At 38.0% G+C, this 16470-nt stretch overlaps 1 protein-coding gene across 2 annotated transcripts in view; it reads left to right on the top strand.

The window, feature by feature from the left end:
- LOC134535900 (homeobox protein prospero-like) overlaps window positions 1–15159 on the top strand; it is a 201698-nt gene extending 186539 nt beyond the window's left edge. Inside the window, exons 5-6 of one of the 2 annotated variants that reach the window (XM_063375271.1) lie at window positions 7689–7833; window positions 10824–15159. In XM_063375271.1, the coding sequence (XP_063231341.1) occupies window positions 7689–7833; window positions 10824–11003 (325 nt within the window). In that variant the 3' untranslated portion in view covers window positions 11004–15159. Of the gene's footprint in view, window positions 1–7688; window positions 7849–10823 lie in introns of both variants that reach the window. The other variant, XM_063375270.1, reaches the window with a different exon arrangement.
- Window positions 15160–16470: the final 1311 nt, after the last annotated feature.

The raw sequence follows: 16470 nt of genomic DNA, 5'->3' as shown, positions 1-16470 counted from the left end.
TTAATTACGAGTTCAGAACATGTCCATAAAATATTCGCTGAACTTAAACAAATGGATGGATTTTCCACAAAAGGTCTCGTGGATTACAAATAAAAAAGAATCTGTACTGCTTGAAGGTATAACGGATGAAAAAAAAATTAAAACTTTATGAAAAGAATCCAATTTCTGTAAAGTCATATAAAGACGATATCGTATGAAATTTAAATAATGCAACTGATTTTAAGAAACCAAATTTGAAAACGTTACATGTTAAAAATATGTATGGATTACTTTCAAAAAATAAAGATATAAAGATAGGTATAAAAAATTATGTTTTGAAATAATCCGTACTTCAACTTGAATGTAAATTTATTTTAAAACGAATTTTGTTTGAATTATGAAATTTTCTTGCTACCATCGCAAACTGTAGGCTTACCTTTTTAACATTCTGTTAAAATACAAAAATGTTGTCCGAAGATATAAGCTATTCTCCTTATGTAATCACAACAGTAATCGAACAGTAAACAACCAAATTAATGATAAATGATAAAACCAAAACGTCACAAATTCTGCTGCTCCTAGCGTACGACACACAGGCTAGGCATATTTTATAAAGATATCCTCCTTCGATACAAAGTGATTAAAATCACTCGATATCGGGGGCCTTACCGATCTGGTTTCGATTCCCGGCGAGGCGGAAAAAAAACGATTTTTCGCTAGTGGGAATCCAGGCGGACATTGCCATGACCGGTAGGTTTTCTCAGGGTATTCCCTTTTCCCCTGCCCATTCATTCCGTCTGTGGTCCATTAGCGCCTCACCACCTTTCATCGTACCTTTTTACTTCGATGAAACGTTAAGTCTAATCATCCATTCTTTCTCGCATACCTATCGCACATAACAGGAGCAGCATTTCAACTGATTACAGAGAGAAATGGGTTCGTTAGGTGAATACTCTGTTGTCCCAGTTTTTATTCTTACAGAGTCAACACACTCTTCACCCCTCTCCCTCTGCCTTTCCACATATATTTTTCTTGGGAGTCTGGAAGAATAAAAAAAAAACATTAGCTTCAACCAACCCCGACGCACCAGCTGACCAAAACACGTGCCTGCAATGCGCATCAAATCCAAACTTCTCTGACGTCACGTAATTAAACAGGGACCCGGGGTGAGAATAAAGGAGGAGTGAGTAGGGAAGAAGCCATTTAGCGCACGAGGTTTTTGGCGCGGGAGAGCGAGAGAAAAGAGTTCGAATGGGCGGTGGGGCAGAGGGGATAGGAGAGAGAGAGAGAGAGAGAGAGAGAACTGTTGGTGGAGGGAGAAGAAGAAATAAAAGGACCATCAGATTTCGCGTGGTGATTCAAAAGCACGCCATACTTTGAAGGAGGGATGTGCTTTGGGGGTGAAGGAAGGAAAAAAAAAATGTGGGGGCGTTTGAAGACAACTCACGCGACTGAGCACATCTTCGGCAAGGACGTGCGAACACATGTCACATGGCAAATAAGACTTGTTACCTCCAATATAAACCAGTTTTTTCCAGCTTCAACTTGAAATTACCAAAGGAAGGTCTCTCTAGACCGTACGTTTTGAACATTACATTTTTTTTTCGCGTGATACACCTGAAGCCCAAGTGTGTGGGTCGACGCTGAGCGTCCAAAGCCGTCTTGTTTTCGCGATGGAAGCGGCGGGGATCGGCCGTCTCCATTAGCCGTCGGCGGGCGGCCTCCAGGAGCACTAATGGGGCGTGTGTAGGCTACACTGCAGCGCCGGTGCGCTGTCGCGGCTGCCACAAGCTCTCTTCTTTCTCCCCCGTCGGCCGCCCCCTTTCTTCCGCGCCTTCTGTCTCGGCCGACAGCCGCACAAATGCCGCGGACAGAGTTCAAGGGAGGCGCGCGCGCGCTCGTGCTCAGGCAAGGTTCCTGGAAAGGTGGGCGTTTCCCTCTCGGCACGAGGTAATTAGGCTAATGAAAGTGATTAGTCGGCGCGATATGTGCGAAACAGCCTCCTCTCCATCCCCCTCCCCCCCCCAATCCCTCCTCCTACCCGCGAGTCTCTTGGATACGAAAAGGAGCTTCTAGCTGTACTTTGGTCGGCTGAAGCCTGTGAGTAATGGCTGCAACTCTTTTGCTTCGCCCTAAACGAGGGAGTCATCGTTTCTGCACCAACTAAGCAAACTCGTTCTGAGTGGCCACCTCCAAACATGGTCACCCACAGATACCACCAATCCGAACTCGGTCTTCAGATGGCTGTAACAAGGCGTGCCGGACGTGGTCGGTGAGTTTGACTATACGGAAGCCTGCTGCTGTTTTAGATTGAAGCTGGTATGTTTGTAGGGCCTAGCGTCGTACGGTCGTGTGCATAGGCTTCAGACAACAGGACCCATCCCTCAAGACTACACACTGAAAAAAAATGTTCTGTACTTTTACAAAATATTCATTTGGAAACCAGTTGCCAAGAAATGGTGCACACTTTATAATTGTTTATACAATGGAAGAGATAATCGAATATTCAACAAATTGACTTTATTTTGTTGTATCATACTTATTATGGGCACAGTTAACACTGGAAAGCTATTCAGTAAACTATTGTAGGTACTGGCACAACACAAAGCATAAATACCCGGGTGAGAACCCGAACCCATTATTATTGCGAACACTATTTTGCAGCAATACACTTGTTTTCATATAAGGTACAAAATGTCAAATATCTGTAATTTTACATGAATATTTCTGTTCCATTTACAAAAAAAAAAAATATTACCGTGTAGGTATAGTTGACTCAAATTCACCTTGAGACATGAGATATTCTAGTCCATGGTGTCATCTCGGGGTAAATATCAATGACGAAACCTTAACAATGCTCGGATTTCCCCCCCCCCCCCGCCCCCCCTAACCTAACTAAATCAAAGTGTATTTGTTTGCGAGGGGTTCTGGGTTAGGGAAGACTCTAGGTGCGTCCCGGCCACGCAGAAAGGGTAGCATCTTGTGCTGTGTTCGGGGATTGGCCGGCCACGGCCAACTCTGGACTGTAACTAGTTCAGTTGGGCCCTGGTGAAACCTGCATGGGCACATTCACGCGGGGTCGCAGGCAGGTTCGGCGCAGGACGGAGGAAGAGACTCGTGCCCGGTGGTCGTGGAGATGGGGAGGACTTTATCCGCGGCGTCGTCCCCCCCAGGGACTGGGCGGGGGTTCCAAAGAGGGGGCTGAAGCAGGGCCCAGGGTGGCAGTCTCTGGATGACAACCCAATCCCTCCGCCCCCCCCCCCCCTTTTAAATGTCCATCCACCGCACGGGGCAGATGGCGCTGGGGAGTCGTCGTCGGTTGAGCAGTGCACGCCGGGCTTATGTTACGCCTACCCGGACACACATACGGTGCGCCGACCTACAAGGGAGGAGGGGGGAAAACACCATGTGATCTGAAAACTGCTCATGATGTCCGAGTGGGATCTGTTTACGGGGAAAAAAAATAAAACATTCAAGAATACACTGAGGGCGAATATGAGTAGTTTTGTTTCCGAATTTAATTTTTTAGTATGGCTTTTGAGAAGAGAGGAAACTGTTAAAACGCGTGTTTTCAGAGTAATGTTTTAGGCACGTAACACCCGGTAGAACGTATTCCCCCCTCCTCGTCGTGCCTTCTTCACCGCAGGAGAGAGGAAAAGGAGTGGGGTAATATTATCTAATTGGGGCTCTTAGCGCTCTGTGCGCGGCCGTATGCCCGTGAGTGGAGGATCGCCTCCGCGGCGGGAGCAGCAGCCAATCACGGATGAACGACAGGCGCGGCGTCTGAAGCGCGTCCTCCGCTTCCCGCTTTAGGCGCCGTGTCTCTCGCGCACCCTCTAGACGGCTCGATGAACGAGGTTAATCCGCTACTGTGACACCACTGGAAGAAATTAAAAACACACACATATATACACACACACACACACACACACACACATATACTTAAATTCAACATCGAGCATAAACCGAGCTGTCAGTAGACGCCTGTGAATACGCTCTACTCCCCTTTAATTATTGCCTCTCTTCTCGAAACTTCGCGTAATTCATTAATTAGCCACGTACTGGGACGAGGAGAGGTTTTTGTGCTCCTAACACTTTTTTTTTTTTTTTTTAAAAAAAAAGATCCGTAATGAATTGGGGAAGGGAGTTAGATAGAGGCGCCTCGCAATCGCTGCGGCTCCACGGCTATGCAACAGCGAGCTCGAAAGAAGAAAAAAATCGATTCGCTCGGGCTCTCGATTGTAGGTGCTTCGAAACAGGTCGACCCGCGCGAAGACTCGAAAATGATTGGGAAACGCGTTCGCGAACTCCGCAGTCGGGAGTGACGTCAAGTCATCCGAAACTCTCCAGGAAGACGAGAGAGAGAGAGAGAGAGAGAGAGAGAGAGAGAGAGAGAGAAAACGTGTTTTTCTCCACAGGCAATGCAAAATGGGATTCTCTCGGGATCGACGCCGTAGATATCTGCGCAGACCAATTACGAAAAACGTATTAATTAAAAACACACGCAAGACAAAGAGCACTTCTAAGGAAGCTCCTTTTGACAAGTGGGACTTGAAGAATTGGATGTTTCTAACTCAGTCAAGTTTCTGTTTTAAGTGTTAAATCTTATTGGGACGTTACGCTTTTCCTCAAAAAGGTAGCGCCCCCCCCCCCCCCCTTGCGGACTCCCGTGTTTGATCAGATTGCTCGAGTCGCGACAAAGGCAGCCTGTGAAATCTCTTCTTTTGGCGCGGGAGTTATTCCCAAGGAAGTATTTTCCGTATCTCTTGCCCGGGGACAGGGTAGGAGAGGCGCTAATCCTTTACGAGCGACTTGTCGTTCCGGCATATCTTGCAGCGTCTCTCATCATACACCGCAGTCTCGCTCTTTCCGCCAATGCCCTACTGTCGGAGCGGCGTCGCCCCGCCATTAATTCAATCCTGTTCTCTAATTAGTTGCAACTAATTAAGGGCGCAGGGAGCATCTAATTATTACTTTCAAAAATCGTCCCGTAGAGAGAGAGAGAGGGAGGGGAAGTCGTTCTGGAGTGTAGGGGACGGGTAATTCAATTCGAAGGAGGCCGCTGACTCGGCAGGAACTACGCCGAGGCCTTACCCCGAGAAGTCCCCTGATCACCCGGTGCGCCGGAGACCAGCGGAGAACATCCGGCCGGCTGCGAGCAATCTTACAAATTGTTTACTTCTCTCTTTTTTATATATGCCATTCAGGGTGTTCCTTGGTCCGATGACAGTTCGCCTGCTTTGCAGGTTTTTTTTTTTTTTTTTTTAGATGAGTGAGCACTACTCGGCTCGGTTTCAATGGCTAAGAGTCTTCTCTGCCGGTGTTCTATCTACACAACTGCAGGGGAAGAAAAGTACATCCAGCCTTCTCTCTCTCTCTCTGTCTCTCTCTCCCCCGTTTTCTTTTTCATCACCCCCCCCCCCCCACCCGGTTCCATGTAACCCCTCCGATATGTCTCAATTTTGGTCCAACGAAAGCTTCAGCTCTCCGGAACGGTTACGTGTATGTAAGAATGAGTCCATTGTCAACATTTTGTTTTTCCACATTAATTTGAAGCAAGCTTTTTAAGGTTTTTTTTTTTTAACGGATGAGGCAAGCCACAGAAACATTGAACACTTGGAGCAGAATGTAAATATTGGCTGGTTCGCATCAGTTACGATCAGTGAGGCAAACCTACCTACCGGAGCTATAATTTTTCCTGGCTGGCATACTGTGTCTACTTTCATCTGAATCTTCGACACAATAGGCACTTTAGATGATTACAACTTCATATTAAATTTGTACTTCCTCTCAATATCTAACTCTCTAAACTTATGCAGGTAGTGCAATGAAATTTTATTTAATTAACTGAATTTCCGTAATGACCATTTGTTCAGCTACAGAATATGCAATACTTACAGCCAGAATTATTTGGTAATTACAGAGCTGTAAATACTATGTTTTTAAAACTTGAAATTTTCTTGTTTTCAATTCTTGGTAAATCGGGCTACAATCCCGAAAGCATTTACCAAAGAAATTATTTCCAGTCTTAAATGTGTAATAATAATTTTAAGAAAAAAGTTATTTTAGTTAAGTTGTGTTTGACAATTTCACCATTTCATATGATTAATACATATGACAACATATGATAACATAATATGATGGTATATGATAACATAATGTCAACTCTCAAATGTTGTGCAAGGGTTCACAAGAACTGATAGTAAACTTTTAAACGATATTTCAAAAAATTTAAAGTTAAGTGGCAGAAATGGCAGACATCTAGCATTTATCAGGTTTTTTTTAGTGACCAAATTTTGTATCTTCAAACAAGTGTTTAAAGGCTAACTCTATTAAGGCATAGTACATAACTCAAACAGTTCCTGTAGTTACTAATATTTCTATTATTTTCATAAGTTGTATCACTTGAGTTTAATATGTGGTTATTTTCTTACAATGACTATCAAAGATGACAATATTTACAGGCATACACAGTCTCAAGTAAACTATTGACATGTGAGTTCCTATGCATTAATAGATAAACACCTTAAAAAAAATAATCTTCTAACAGTCAACTTCACCCTTTATGTTTGTCATTTTCAGGTTATTTGGTTTCATTCCAATCTTTATGAATGTATCACTGTATGTGTAAGCAGTTAAATCTTTTTGTCGATAATTTTCATGCCAGATATATTCTATACTTATCTGCTATTTGTAGAAAGTCATAAAAATATTCACAGGATACTTGCCCGACTAATACTGCCATTGTCACTTATTAGAAGTTTATTTTATGGTTTTTCCATATCTGCATAACACACATGAAATAGCTTGTGTCTCATTTTAAAATTATTTCTTCATTAAAATCTGAAATGACCAAAAACAAAAAATCCAACATGGTGGGTAAGGTTCAGCATTTAACAGGGTAGTATCTTAAAATAATTTGTTTCTCATATGTTGTGTTTTTGCACATGGTTTTAAATAAATTCATAATATAACGAAATTTAATTGTTTATTAAATATTTTTTCATCCAAACAAGTTCTTATTTAATGTTTTCTTATTACGTTACAGGTTTTTTTTTCATTCCTAGCATGTGATTACTGAAAGCATTAAATCGTGTGGTATACAGTTTTGAGTTAACCGTTCATATGTAGCCTTTGTCTTCGAATGCTTACTTTATTTTTAGTAATCATTCATTAAATCAATAATAATTAGTTTTTTTCATAATCATTAAAAAACTGAGTTACTCAGAGTGCTAGAAAAACATAATTTTTTATTGATTTATGAAAGCAATAAAAAAAAAAATTTAAAGGCCAAAGCTACATATAAATGGTAAACCAAAAATTTACACCACATGAGTGAATGATTTCAGTACATGCTAGGACAGGACTAATGTAAAAAAAAATTGGCTTTTAAGTTCATAAAAAACACATTAATTAAGGAATGGCTTGGTAGAAAAAATCTGTTAAAAAGAATTGAATACGGTAATATTATGAAGTTACTTAAATTCATGTGCAAAAACACAAACATTTTATAAGCAAAATAATTTAGGTTACCACACCATTAAATTAAAGTCACTGAACATCCCTGAACCCCAAAACAAACTTAATGTTTTGTTGGCATGAAATCAACAAATTGTTAATATGACTGCCTAAAAGAATGTTTCTTGTTTGCCTTCACATCTACAGTGGTAGATCAACAGGGACTTAAGGGATGGTGATGTTTTCCGCAGGGAGTTCTACTACATCCAAATGGAGAAGTACGCGCGGCAAGCCGTCAGCGAAGGCGTGAAGAACGCAGATGACTTGCACGTGGGCGCCGACTCGGAAATTTACAGAGTCCTTAACCTCCACTACAACAGGAACAACCACATAGAGGTATGGGGTCCACAGGTGCGCCAAAAAAAATTTACAAATTACTCAGCTTAGAGTGGCTGCACTGCTTGGGCATGTTTGTTCTGTCTCATTTGTGACGTTCACAAATTCTTGGTTTTGTTTTATTACAACACTTTCGCAAGGGCCCATTATAAAGCTAATTGAAAAGGAAAATAAAAAAATACTGCAGGTACCTTAAACTGTTCATTATTTGCTAGTCTCAAGAGAATTCAAACTCTTTTAGATAAATGTAAAGCTAGTATTTAAAAACACTGTCATGGTCTATATAATACATCCAGTAATATTTTTTTAATTTTGAAACAAAAACAATTTATTTGCAACTCAGATAAAAAAAGTTTCTTTGACATCCCTGAAACCTTGAAGAAACAATTTCTTGGTTTTTTTTTAATAACAAAACTTTCATGTAATTCTCGTGCATGACACAAGGCTCATTATAAAGTTAATTAAGAAAAAAAGTTAGGTACATTAAACAGTGCATAATTTGCTAATCTTGAAAGAGTTCAAACTTAAACTAGTATTTGAAAACCACTGTCATGATCTACATAATACAAACAATAATTTTTGAAACAATTCTATATGTAACACAGCAAAAAAAAAAAGTTTTTTGACATCTCTGAAAACCTGTAGAAACAATACTGTGTTTAAACAGTATGTGTTTACACGAAAACTCAGCAGTAAACTACAAAGTTTGAATGACAGCATCTGGACATGTTATTTTACTACATTCACAAACTGAGCATGTACATTAATGTCATTATTAAGTCTCAGTAAATAAATGGAAACAAACAGTACACAAGAGTACGAGTAACACTTGTAATAATATAAAGTTCTAAGTATTTTCGGTGTATGCAAGCATGTATACACTAACAAACTAACTTAAGTTTTAAATTAAGTTTCACTTCATCGTGAACAAACAAATAATTCAATAAATGGTCTTTAGCAATGAAGACAGAGAAAGCAATGGTTATCTGTTAGAACTTGCAGGTATAGTCAGTCATCTGAAATTACAGTTACGTTTGGTAGAATATTGTGGTTGCTACATACAATGTAACACTACTATACAACACTACATCAAATAGAGATGCATGTTAAACAGCTAACCGTTAATACAAAACGTATATAAAAAAAATTATGTCAGCTTTGCATGTTCATGATTAAATAATAATAAAAAAAAAATTTTTTTGTTCTGATATGTGTTGCATGCAGAAAAATGTTTTTAAGTGTTCATTGTTACTGTTCAGAGAATATCACCACTATCATACAATACATAAGTTATTTTCTCTTTAGTGTTGTTATTAGCCGTTCACACTTACGTGATCAGCATAACTCTTCACTTGAAGATCAAAGCCAAGCAGTTTTGAATATTATGTAACTCTCATTGATACATGGATAGACTCAAGTGTACACAGATAATATTCACATACTTACATGAGGAAATGCATGAAACAGCACGTGCATGACATGCACATGTTCATTCAAGTAAAATGAGAGATTACTGGTTCAGTATAAGTAAAAACATTAACGACAGTCAATATTATTTCCATTTTTCCTAATTGTTTGGATAAGGTGACTTGAAGTGTTTTATTTGTCAGTGTTTATCAGAAAGGGGAAGAAAAAAAAGACTATAGGATAATGCCAAGTTTACAAAATTTTCCACATTTTACATGGAATGAAATTACATATTTCTTTAACATAAGTTAGTGTAAATGCGAATAACTCTTCCATGTCTTTGAAAAAACACTTATCATTTGGAAAACTGAAGTAATAGCAAACTTCCGAAAATATTTATATCATTCATAAACTTATTCAACCAGCTAGTTGCAGATTCATCTTGATTACAGTTTTCAACAAAAAGTTTTCAAATCAAATGTTATTTTTACAAATAATTTACAAATAAATTCTATTAGATGATTGTATTATTTTTAAGATTATAATATGGATAAAGAAATGGTATGATTGCCATTATTTTGTTTCGGTAATTTAATATATTCACTCAAGTGTAAGTCAGAGGTCTCTAACAAAATGTAATTTTTGACAAGGGGCTGAAAAAAATAATTTAAAAGAGTTATTCAAACGTGAATATAGTACAGTCGCTTTTATCACCCATGATACTTGAGAAGAATTGTTGTCAGAATTTCAATAACAATTATTTCCTGTACATACTGAATTATTACTGTCATCAGTACTATCAGTTAAGTTACTCAAGTGGAATTAAATAAACAGTTATTTTAATCTGGTTAAAATTAAAATCCATAGATTTCTTCATGGTAATGAAAAGCAAAAAATAGTTGCTTATGCAGTTCATATTTAATTTTTCCTATTAAGTGCAAAGGGGAGATAATCTAGTTGTCATTTCGCAGACTAAAGCTCTAAACAAATTATTTCAAAACAAATAACGAACTGTGAGAAATTAAAACTACTAAATTGCTAACTGTAGATCTGGTGTACTTTACACATGCCAGTACAGAATCTATAACTTAAGAAAATGCTTGTCTTTGAAATTATATAAAATATGTGCCTCTACAACAGTTTCTGATTGTACAACTGTAGTACCACTTGATCAAGTCTGGGCAAATATTAAAGTAATGAACTGTGAATATTGTATGTTAGGCTTTATATACCACAAAAAGGTTACTCCTGATCCAAATTATGTTTAAGTGTCTCAATTATATTACTTAAGGTTCACCAGTTATTGTTCTTAAAATATAAAATATGCAATTATTCACCTCTTGTAAAATTATTTTAGAAAAAAATGGAAGTAGGGAATGATGGTGAATGGAGGGTAATAAAGGAGCGTGTAAACATATTCATTTCCGTTTCATTGTTTCTTTAAGTTTTAATTGGAATGAAGAAAATCATCAGTGGACTGATCCTTGATACTTGCCCTATAGATGTCGTGGATGTTAATAGGCAAAGCAACCTTTGCCTCCTAAAAAATTGGTTTAGGTTCTGATCGTTGATGTATGTTGCAGGTTCCTTCAAACTTCCGGTATGTTGTGGAGCAGACTCTACGGGAGTTCTTCAAAGCAATACAGGGAGGGAAGGACACGGAACAATCCTGGAAGAAATCAATTTACAAGATCATTTCACGACTTGACGACCCGGTTCCCGAATACTTCAAGTCGCCAAACTTCCTAGAACAATTGGAATAAGTGATGCGGACATTCTAGTGATTTGGGGATGGTGACTGGGAGTGATTGCTTGCAGTTTGTTTCGGTTTTTCCATTCCTTGAATTTTTACATTCGTCGATTCCGTTCGTCTGCTGTCGTCACCAAGGCTGCGACCTAGTCGTGATCGTCGAAGACTCACCGACATTCCTTCAAGGACATGCATCTGTAAACTGTTTCGTTTGCCGGACGGTGTAATCGAAACCGACGGGAGGACGCTAAATGAACGCTGCTCGTTTTTTGTATGATAATTACTGTTATGTAAATGCTATTTATGATGTACGCTCAAAATGTCAGCTTGCCTAAAAGGAAATATTGGCACGTACTGCGAGGGGGTACGAGTTACAAGCAGCAAGTGTGTGCAGGCGCGAGTTGCATAGTGGTGGTAGCTGTAAGCGGAGCGGCGTGCGAACTTGCGCGTCACGCAGTTTTAAGTTCACGAGCAGGAGAGCTGGTCTGTTGCTGCTGTGAATTAAGTGACCCAAAACATTTTTTTCCTGGCTGCACACTCGCATTGTAACGCTGGGAAGTGCCTTCTCGGACCTTTGACGCTGACATTGTGAGCAAAACGCTGTAAATATAAAACAATGTAATATTTGATTTGATCAAGGCTTATGTTTATGTTGTACAAAAAAAATGGAGAATGATGCGTGAAGAGAAAATTATGCGGCTTAAGGTAGACGTATAAAAAAAATAAATGACCAAAGATTATTTCCAAACTTTCATCGTGTGATAAAAGTTTGTTTAAATACTGTGCTAGTCGTTTTCTAAAGTGTCGTATATAGTTTCATTCCATTCTTTCGCGCTAAGTTCGAATTTATGGAACTGTTTTTACAAACGTGTATAAAAAGAGAAAAGAAAGATATTGTTAAAATTATATTATATCTTGAAGAGTATCCCAGAGTGCACCAATGAGCACAAATCATTTAGTTGTAGTTGAAAAGACCGCATGATCTCACGCCGTCGTAATGAGAGAGGATGCTGGATGTGCTGATGTTAGAATTAAATTTGCGAGGGATGGACCGTTTGTAGGGTGAGTTTCCTAGTCAGAACATCCCTGTGTCTCTGAGTTCATCTTGTACATTTATATTCATGTGGTGGATAAAAACATTTTTAGAAAAATAATGATGAAAAAAATGTTTTGCCTTCTAATGCTGATCGACAAAGTAACTGATTTTGTGATATATACATATATATATACTTGATTGAAATTTTACACTAAAAAAAATTTTGATAATTGCTTTTGAGTATTAAAAAGTTATGAACAAAAACAAATTTAATATATGATGTAAAAATGCTGTTTATTTAATTTTATTTCCCAGACAAATAATGTGTGTTTAAGTGCATATCCTCACAGTACAGCAGCAAGAGTGCACAGTTGTTTCGAGTGCGTGTGACCAAAGGGACATAAGAAGCCACAGGAAACTCAAAATAATTGTGATCTGCAGGGATAAAACAGTGAAACTCAAGTGAAGACAGGACTTCCTTTGTTCTACAAAATAAAACTCCTTTTTAATTTCTAACGTACCGTGTTTTTTGTATCGTGTGGATGGCTGGGTCTTGGTAGTGGAAGCCGGCTGGCCAAACCAATCATCTTCTCTCCACCGGCCACCACATCGACGGCAGTATGCGACAACGCAGCGAACACAGTTTACAGATCACAGCCTGCTTACAGTGCAATAAACTAACCTTGAGTTGTTAAGCTTGTTTTGTTTTTTAAGTTTTCGGTCCTCCGCTGGCCCGTCCGGACAAGTGCGTAAAGTAACTCAAACCAGTCCGATGTCGTACCACTTCCGCCACATAACCACGGTACCGATCATCAGATCGCCACCCGAAACAGATACGAGAAGAGGGGAGGAAAAGTTCACAAAATACACACATTCTGTCGTGGCACAAACGAGCTCGATGTGGAGAAGGTGATAAAAAAAGAGGGAAGGAGATGAATATGAAAAATAAGAGGGAAGAAACCAAAGTGTCCTTTCATTCCGGATTGTTGAGTTCACCTCTTGTTTACCGTGTAAGAAAGGTGTCTTAACAGTTTTGGTATCTAGTCATCATTTAAAAAAAAAAACCAAGCAAATAAAAGATATAAGATGAGGCCAAATCAACTCGCGTTGACTTCCCCGAGTAAGAGTCAAAGTCAGTTGATAAGACTGCTGCAGCATTGCCAACGTTCTTTGTTTCTTTGAAGCTCCGCTCCCATCCGGGAAAAGCGATCAGGTTCCGTGACCACTTCCCTCAGTACTCAGGCGCGTGACAGAGTATGTACTCACACATACCTCACGTTTCAAACACACAGTCGCACACGTACACATGAATCGTAGGCCGATGGCTCGTCGTCACTCGCCCGCATTGATAACCGAACGCTTTTCAGACAAAATATTGCCAGTACATGCAACTGGTTATGTTCAGTTTTTGTTTATTCTTTCAATAGAAACTGACATTGTTGAATCCTATGTGATTGTTACCCTGTAGTTTTTATTGTTCTCCAATGGTTGTTGTAGCTTATGACAGGGAGCTAACCCTTACTAAGTGGTGGTCGTGGTGAGGAATGTTTTTCTGTTGGTTTTGTACTGAAACTGTCAGACGATTTACTTTTTGCAGACCTTAAGTTGGTGTTTTGAAATCTTTTTAATATAAATAATACTGCAATCTTTATTTTGCCATTTGAAGTGCATGTGGTCCATTTGGATATCCTTTCTTTTTATTTATAAAGGGTGCTGTTAATTTGGAATACCTCCCTCCCCATAATGTTGATGTAGCGTAGTGAGAAAAAAAGTTTGCATTTTGGCATATTTTTATACCTACCAAATCTTATTTTACATTTTGCTAAAAATGATGTCTTGGCAATGTGTAGAATCCCTGTCCAAACTTATCATAAAAAAAGTACAAGCTTGTTTGAAGCACCTTTGCGCCTTATCTTTACGATTAAGAGGAAATTGAGCAAAAGTAAAATTAAGTGTGTAATTTTTACCAAAATCTGCCTTAAATTCTATTTTCTTAAAAGAATACCTAGTGTGCTGATTTGCTGTAGAAAAACACTTCTCATTTCTCACTAAGTCTGGAATGTTTTGGTCAACATCACCACAGTATTGTTTGTTAATCACTCACTATATCACTGGCAAATGTCCCGAGGGTTGCTTCCCAACTTTAACCGTTTGTTCGTTCGTTGGTTATACATAACAGGCTGTTTCAGAATCTTCTAGTCCAATATGCAATCATAGTCATTCTTTTGAGTGTGAGATGTAGTATATGTCAAACTGTTGGTAACCTTTCATGCGTTTTTGGGGTGAAATCCTTCATGTTAATCCATGTACTTTATTTTTAAGAGCTGTGACCGATATGTTGAGATACTGCTTTGTATTCGATTTGTTACATGTTGCTTGTTTCTAATTTTTCTAGTAACTCTTGAGAAATAGCCAGAACAGTTGTGTTACGTTGAGTACTGGCCCCCTGCCCTGTTTCCGATGAGTTACTTATGAACGCCTCCTGCATTTTGGTCTTGAGGAGAACGAGTTAATGGTCAAGTTTGTTATTAGGGATTCTGCAGTGGAAACTAGGCAAAGTGTTCTCAAATGAAAAATAGCTCTTTTTGATAATGGAAACCACATACATTACAGCACTCGCAATAGACTGAAGGCAACTACGCAATATTCTCCAAAGATTACAGGCAGCGTCTAAAAATGATATATATCTAGGCATACCATTCATTGAAGCAAAACTCTCAAAGGGCCAAATGTCCGATCTAAAGTGCCTTCAAAAATGTTAATTTTTTAGATAAATGAAAATAAAAAAAATTTTGGGCCCTAAATAGACAAATCTCGCCCCACCAAAACACTTTGCATTTTTTCCATTGTGAGTTCCTTGTTAGTTGATTATTTTTGGAGGACCCAAAACGCAAATTCAATTTATTAAGATTGTTAAGCTGAGCTATGATAATTCCGTTTACTGGTATATTACACAAGAGCCACATATAATATTATATTTAATTTCATTGGTTCTTATTTACTATTGTATTTACCGAGGTTTCATGTGTCATCATGCATGTAAGAAACCGTATATCCATGGTATAGCATTACTCTAGTTTGTAGGAATACATGATTATAATACTAAGAAACAAAAAAAAAATTGGCTTTTATTTTTAACTCCCTTATTTTTATTCACTTCTTCATAATAAGCAGACTGAACATATCCTTTCACTTTGGATTAAACATCACATGTGGACTTGCTGGAATAAAAATATACATAAATGTCAATGTTCCAAAAAGGTTGATCTGTTAATTTAAAAAAAATAAATAAAGCTTGAAATACTCATATTCTGCAATATTAAAATATTACCCAACAGATGTATTCTGTGCTAAGATATAAAACGTAAACTGTACTACTAATTAAATACAACAAAAAAATTGCACTAGAAAATTATGTACTACATTTCATTTCCATTACTTCAATTTAAATTTTTGAGAAATGCAGCCATCTTCACAAAAAAGACCTCTATGATAACATGCGTTGCACTCATTTCAATCAAAATTATGTAAGAACTTTTTCAAGTATTTCTTTAAAACTGTTAAGACTCATTGAAAATTACTTCACCAAACATTCTGGGTTTTTTCTAATGGCAAGAAAAAATTTTTCCTCTTTCATTAATGATCAAAAAAACATAAAACACATGAACTATTCTCATGATCTTTCAATAAAATCATTTTTATAACACAGGGTCATTTATAAACAAAATTAAAATTTAAAAACAAATTATATCTACTATTTGCTAGACTATATCAAGTTTTATGTTAAAACCCAACACAATTTCAGAGAGAAGGTCCACATTATTTAAGTGAACAGTCTCCAGCTATTTATATTAATATGTGACTATCAACAGAATTGAAGTATGAAAAAGAAAAAATTCAAGTTTGCAAAAAGCTGGTGGAATTTAAAGTTTTGTGATCTTCAGCACTCTTACTGTTTACTTCAGTATGTTTTTGTTAATTTTGTAATCTGTGGACATACTGAATAAACAAGCAATTATTTTTTGACTGTCTTAAGCATTATAAACAGTTCACTGCCAGGGATGGCTCCAAATCATCAAGACAATTAATAAAAAAAGTCCTCCTTCCAAGTTTTGAATTTATGATTTACATTTTATTTATAGATTCTTAGACACTAGCTTTATTCTGCACTCTAGGTTCCTTGCTTAAAGTATGAATGTATTATCCTACCTGTTTGATCCCAATCAGCACTGGATTCAACCCAATTTTAAACATGCCTCTAGCGACACTGCTCCGAGGCAATGCCACCTATTAAGCACAGAGTTGATTTCATATGGAGCGGATGATAAAAGGCTGACAGCCTCCTCTGACAGACAGCTCTCTCTCTTTTTTTTTTTTTTAATTTTTTTTTTTAATAAAAATAATTTTTAAAAAAAGTGAGTCTTTCAGCACTCGCAAGTGATGT

This window comes from Bacillus rossius, chromosome 10, assembly GCF_032445375.1.
Source record: "Bacillus rossius redtenbacheri isolate Brsri chromosome 10, Brsri_v3, whole genome shotgun sequence".
In the NCBI taxonomy this organism is placed as follows: domain Eukaryota; kingdom Metazoa; phylum Arthropoda; class Insecta; order Phasmatodea; family Bacillidae; genus Bacillus; species Bacillus rossius.
Note: the sequence above shows the minus strand (reverse complement) of the source record. Positions and strands in the feature narration are given on the sequence as shown.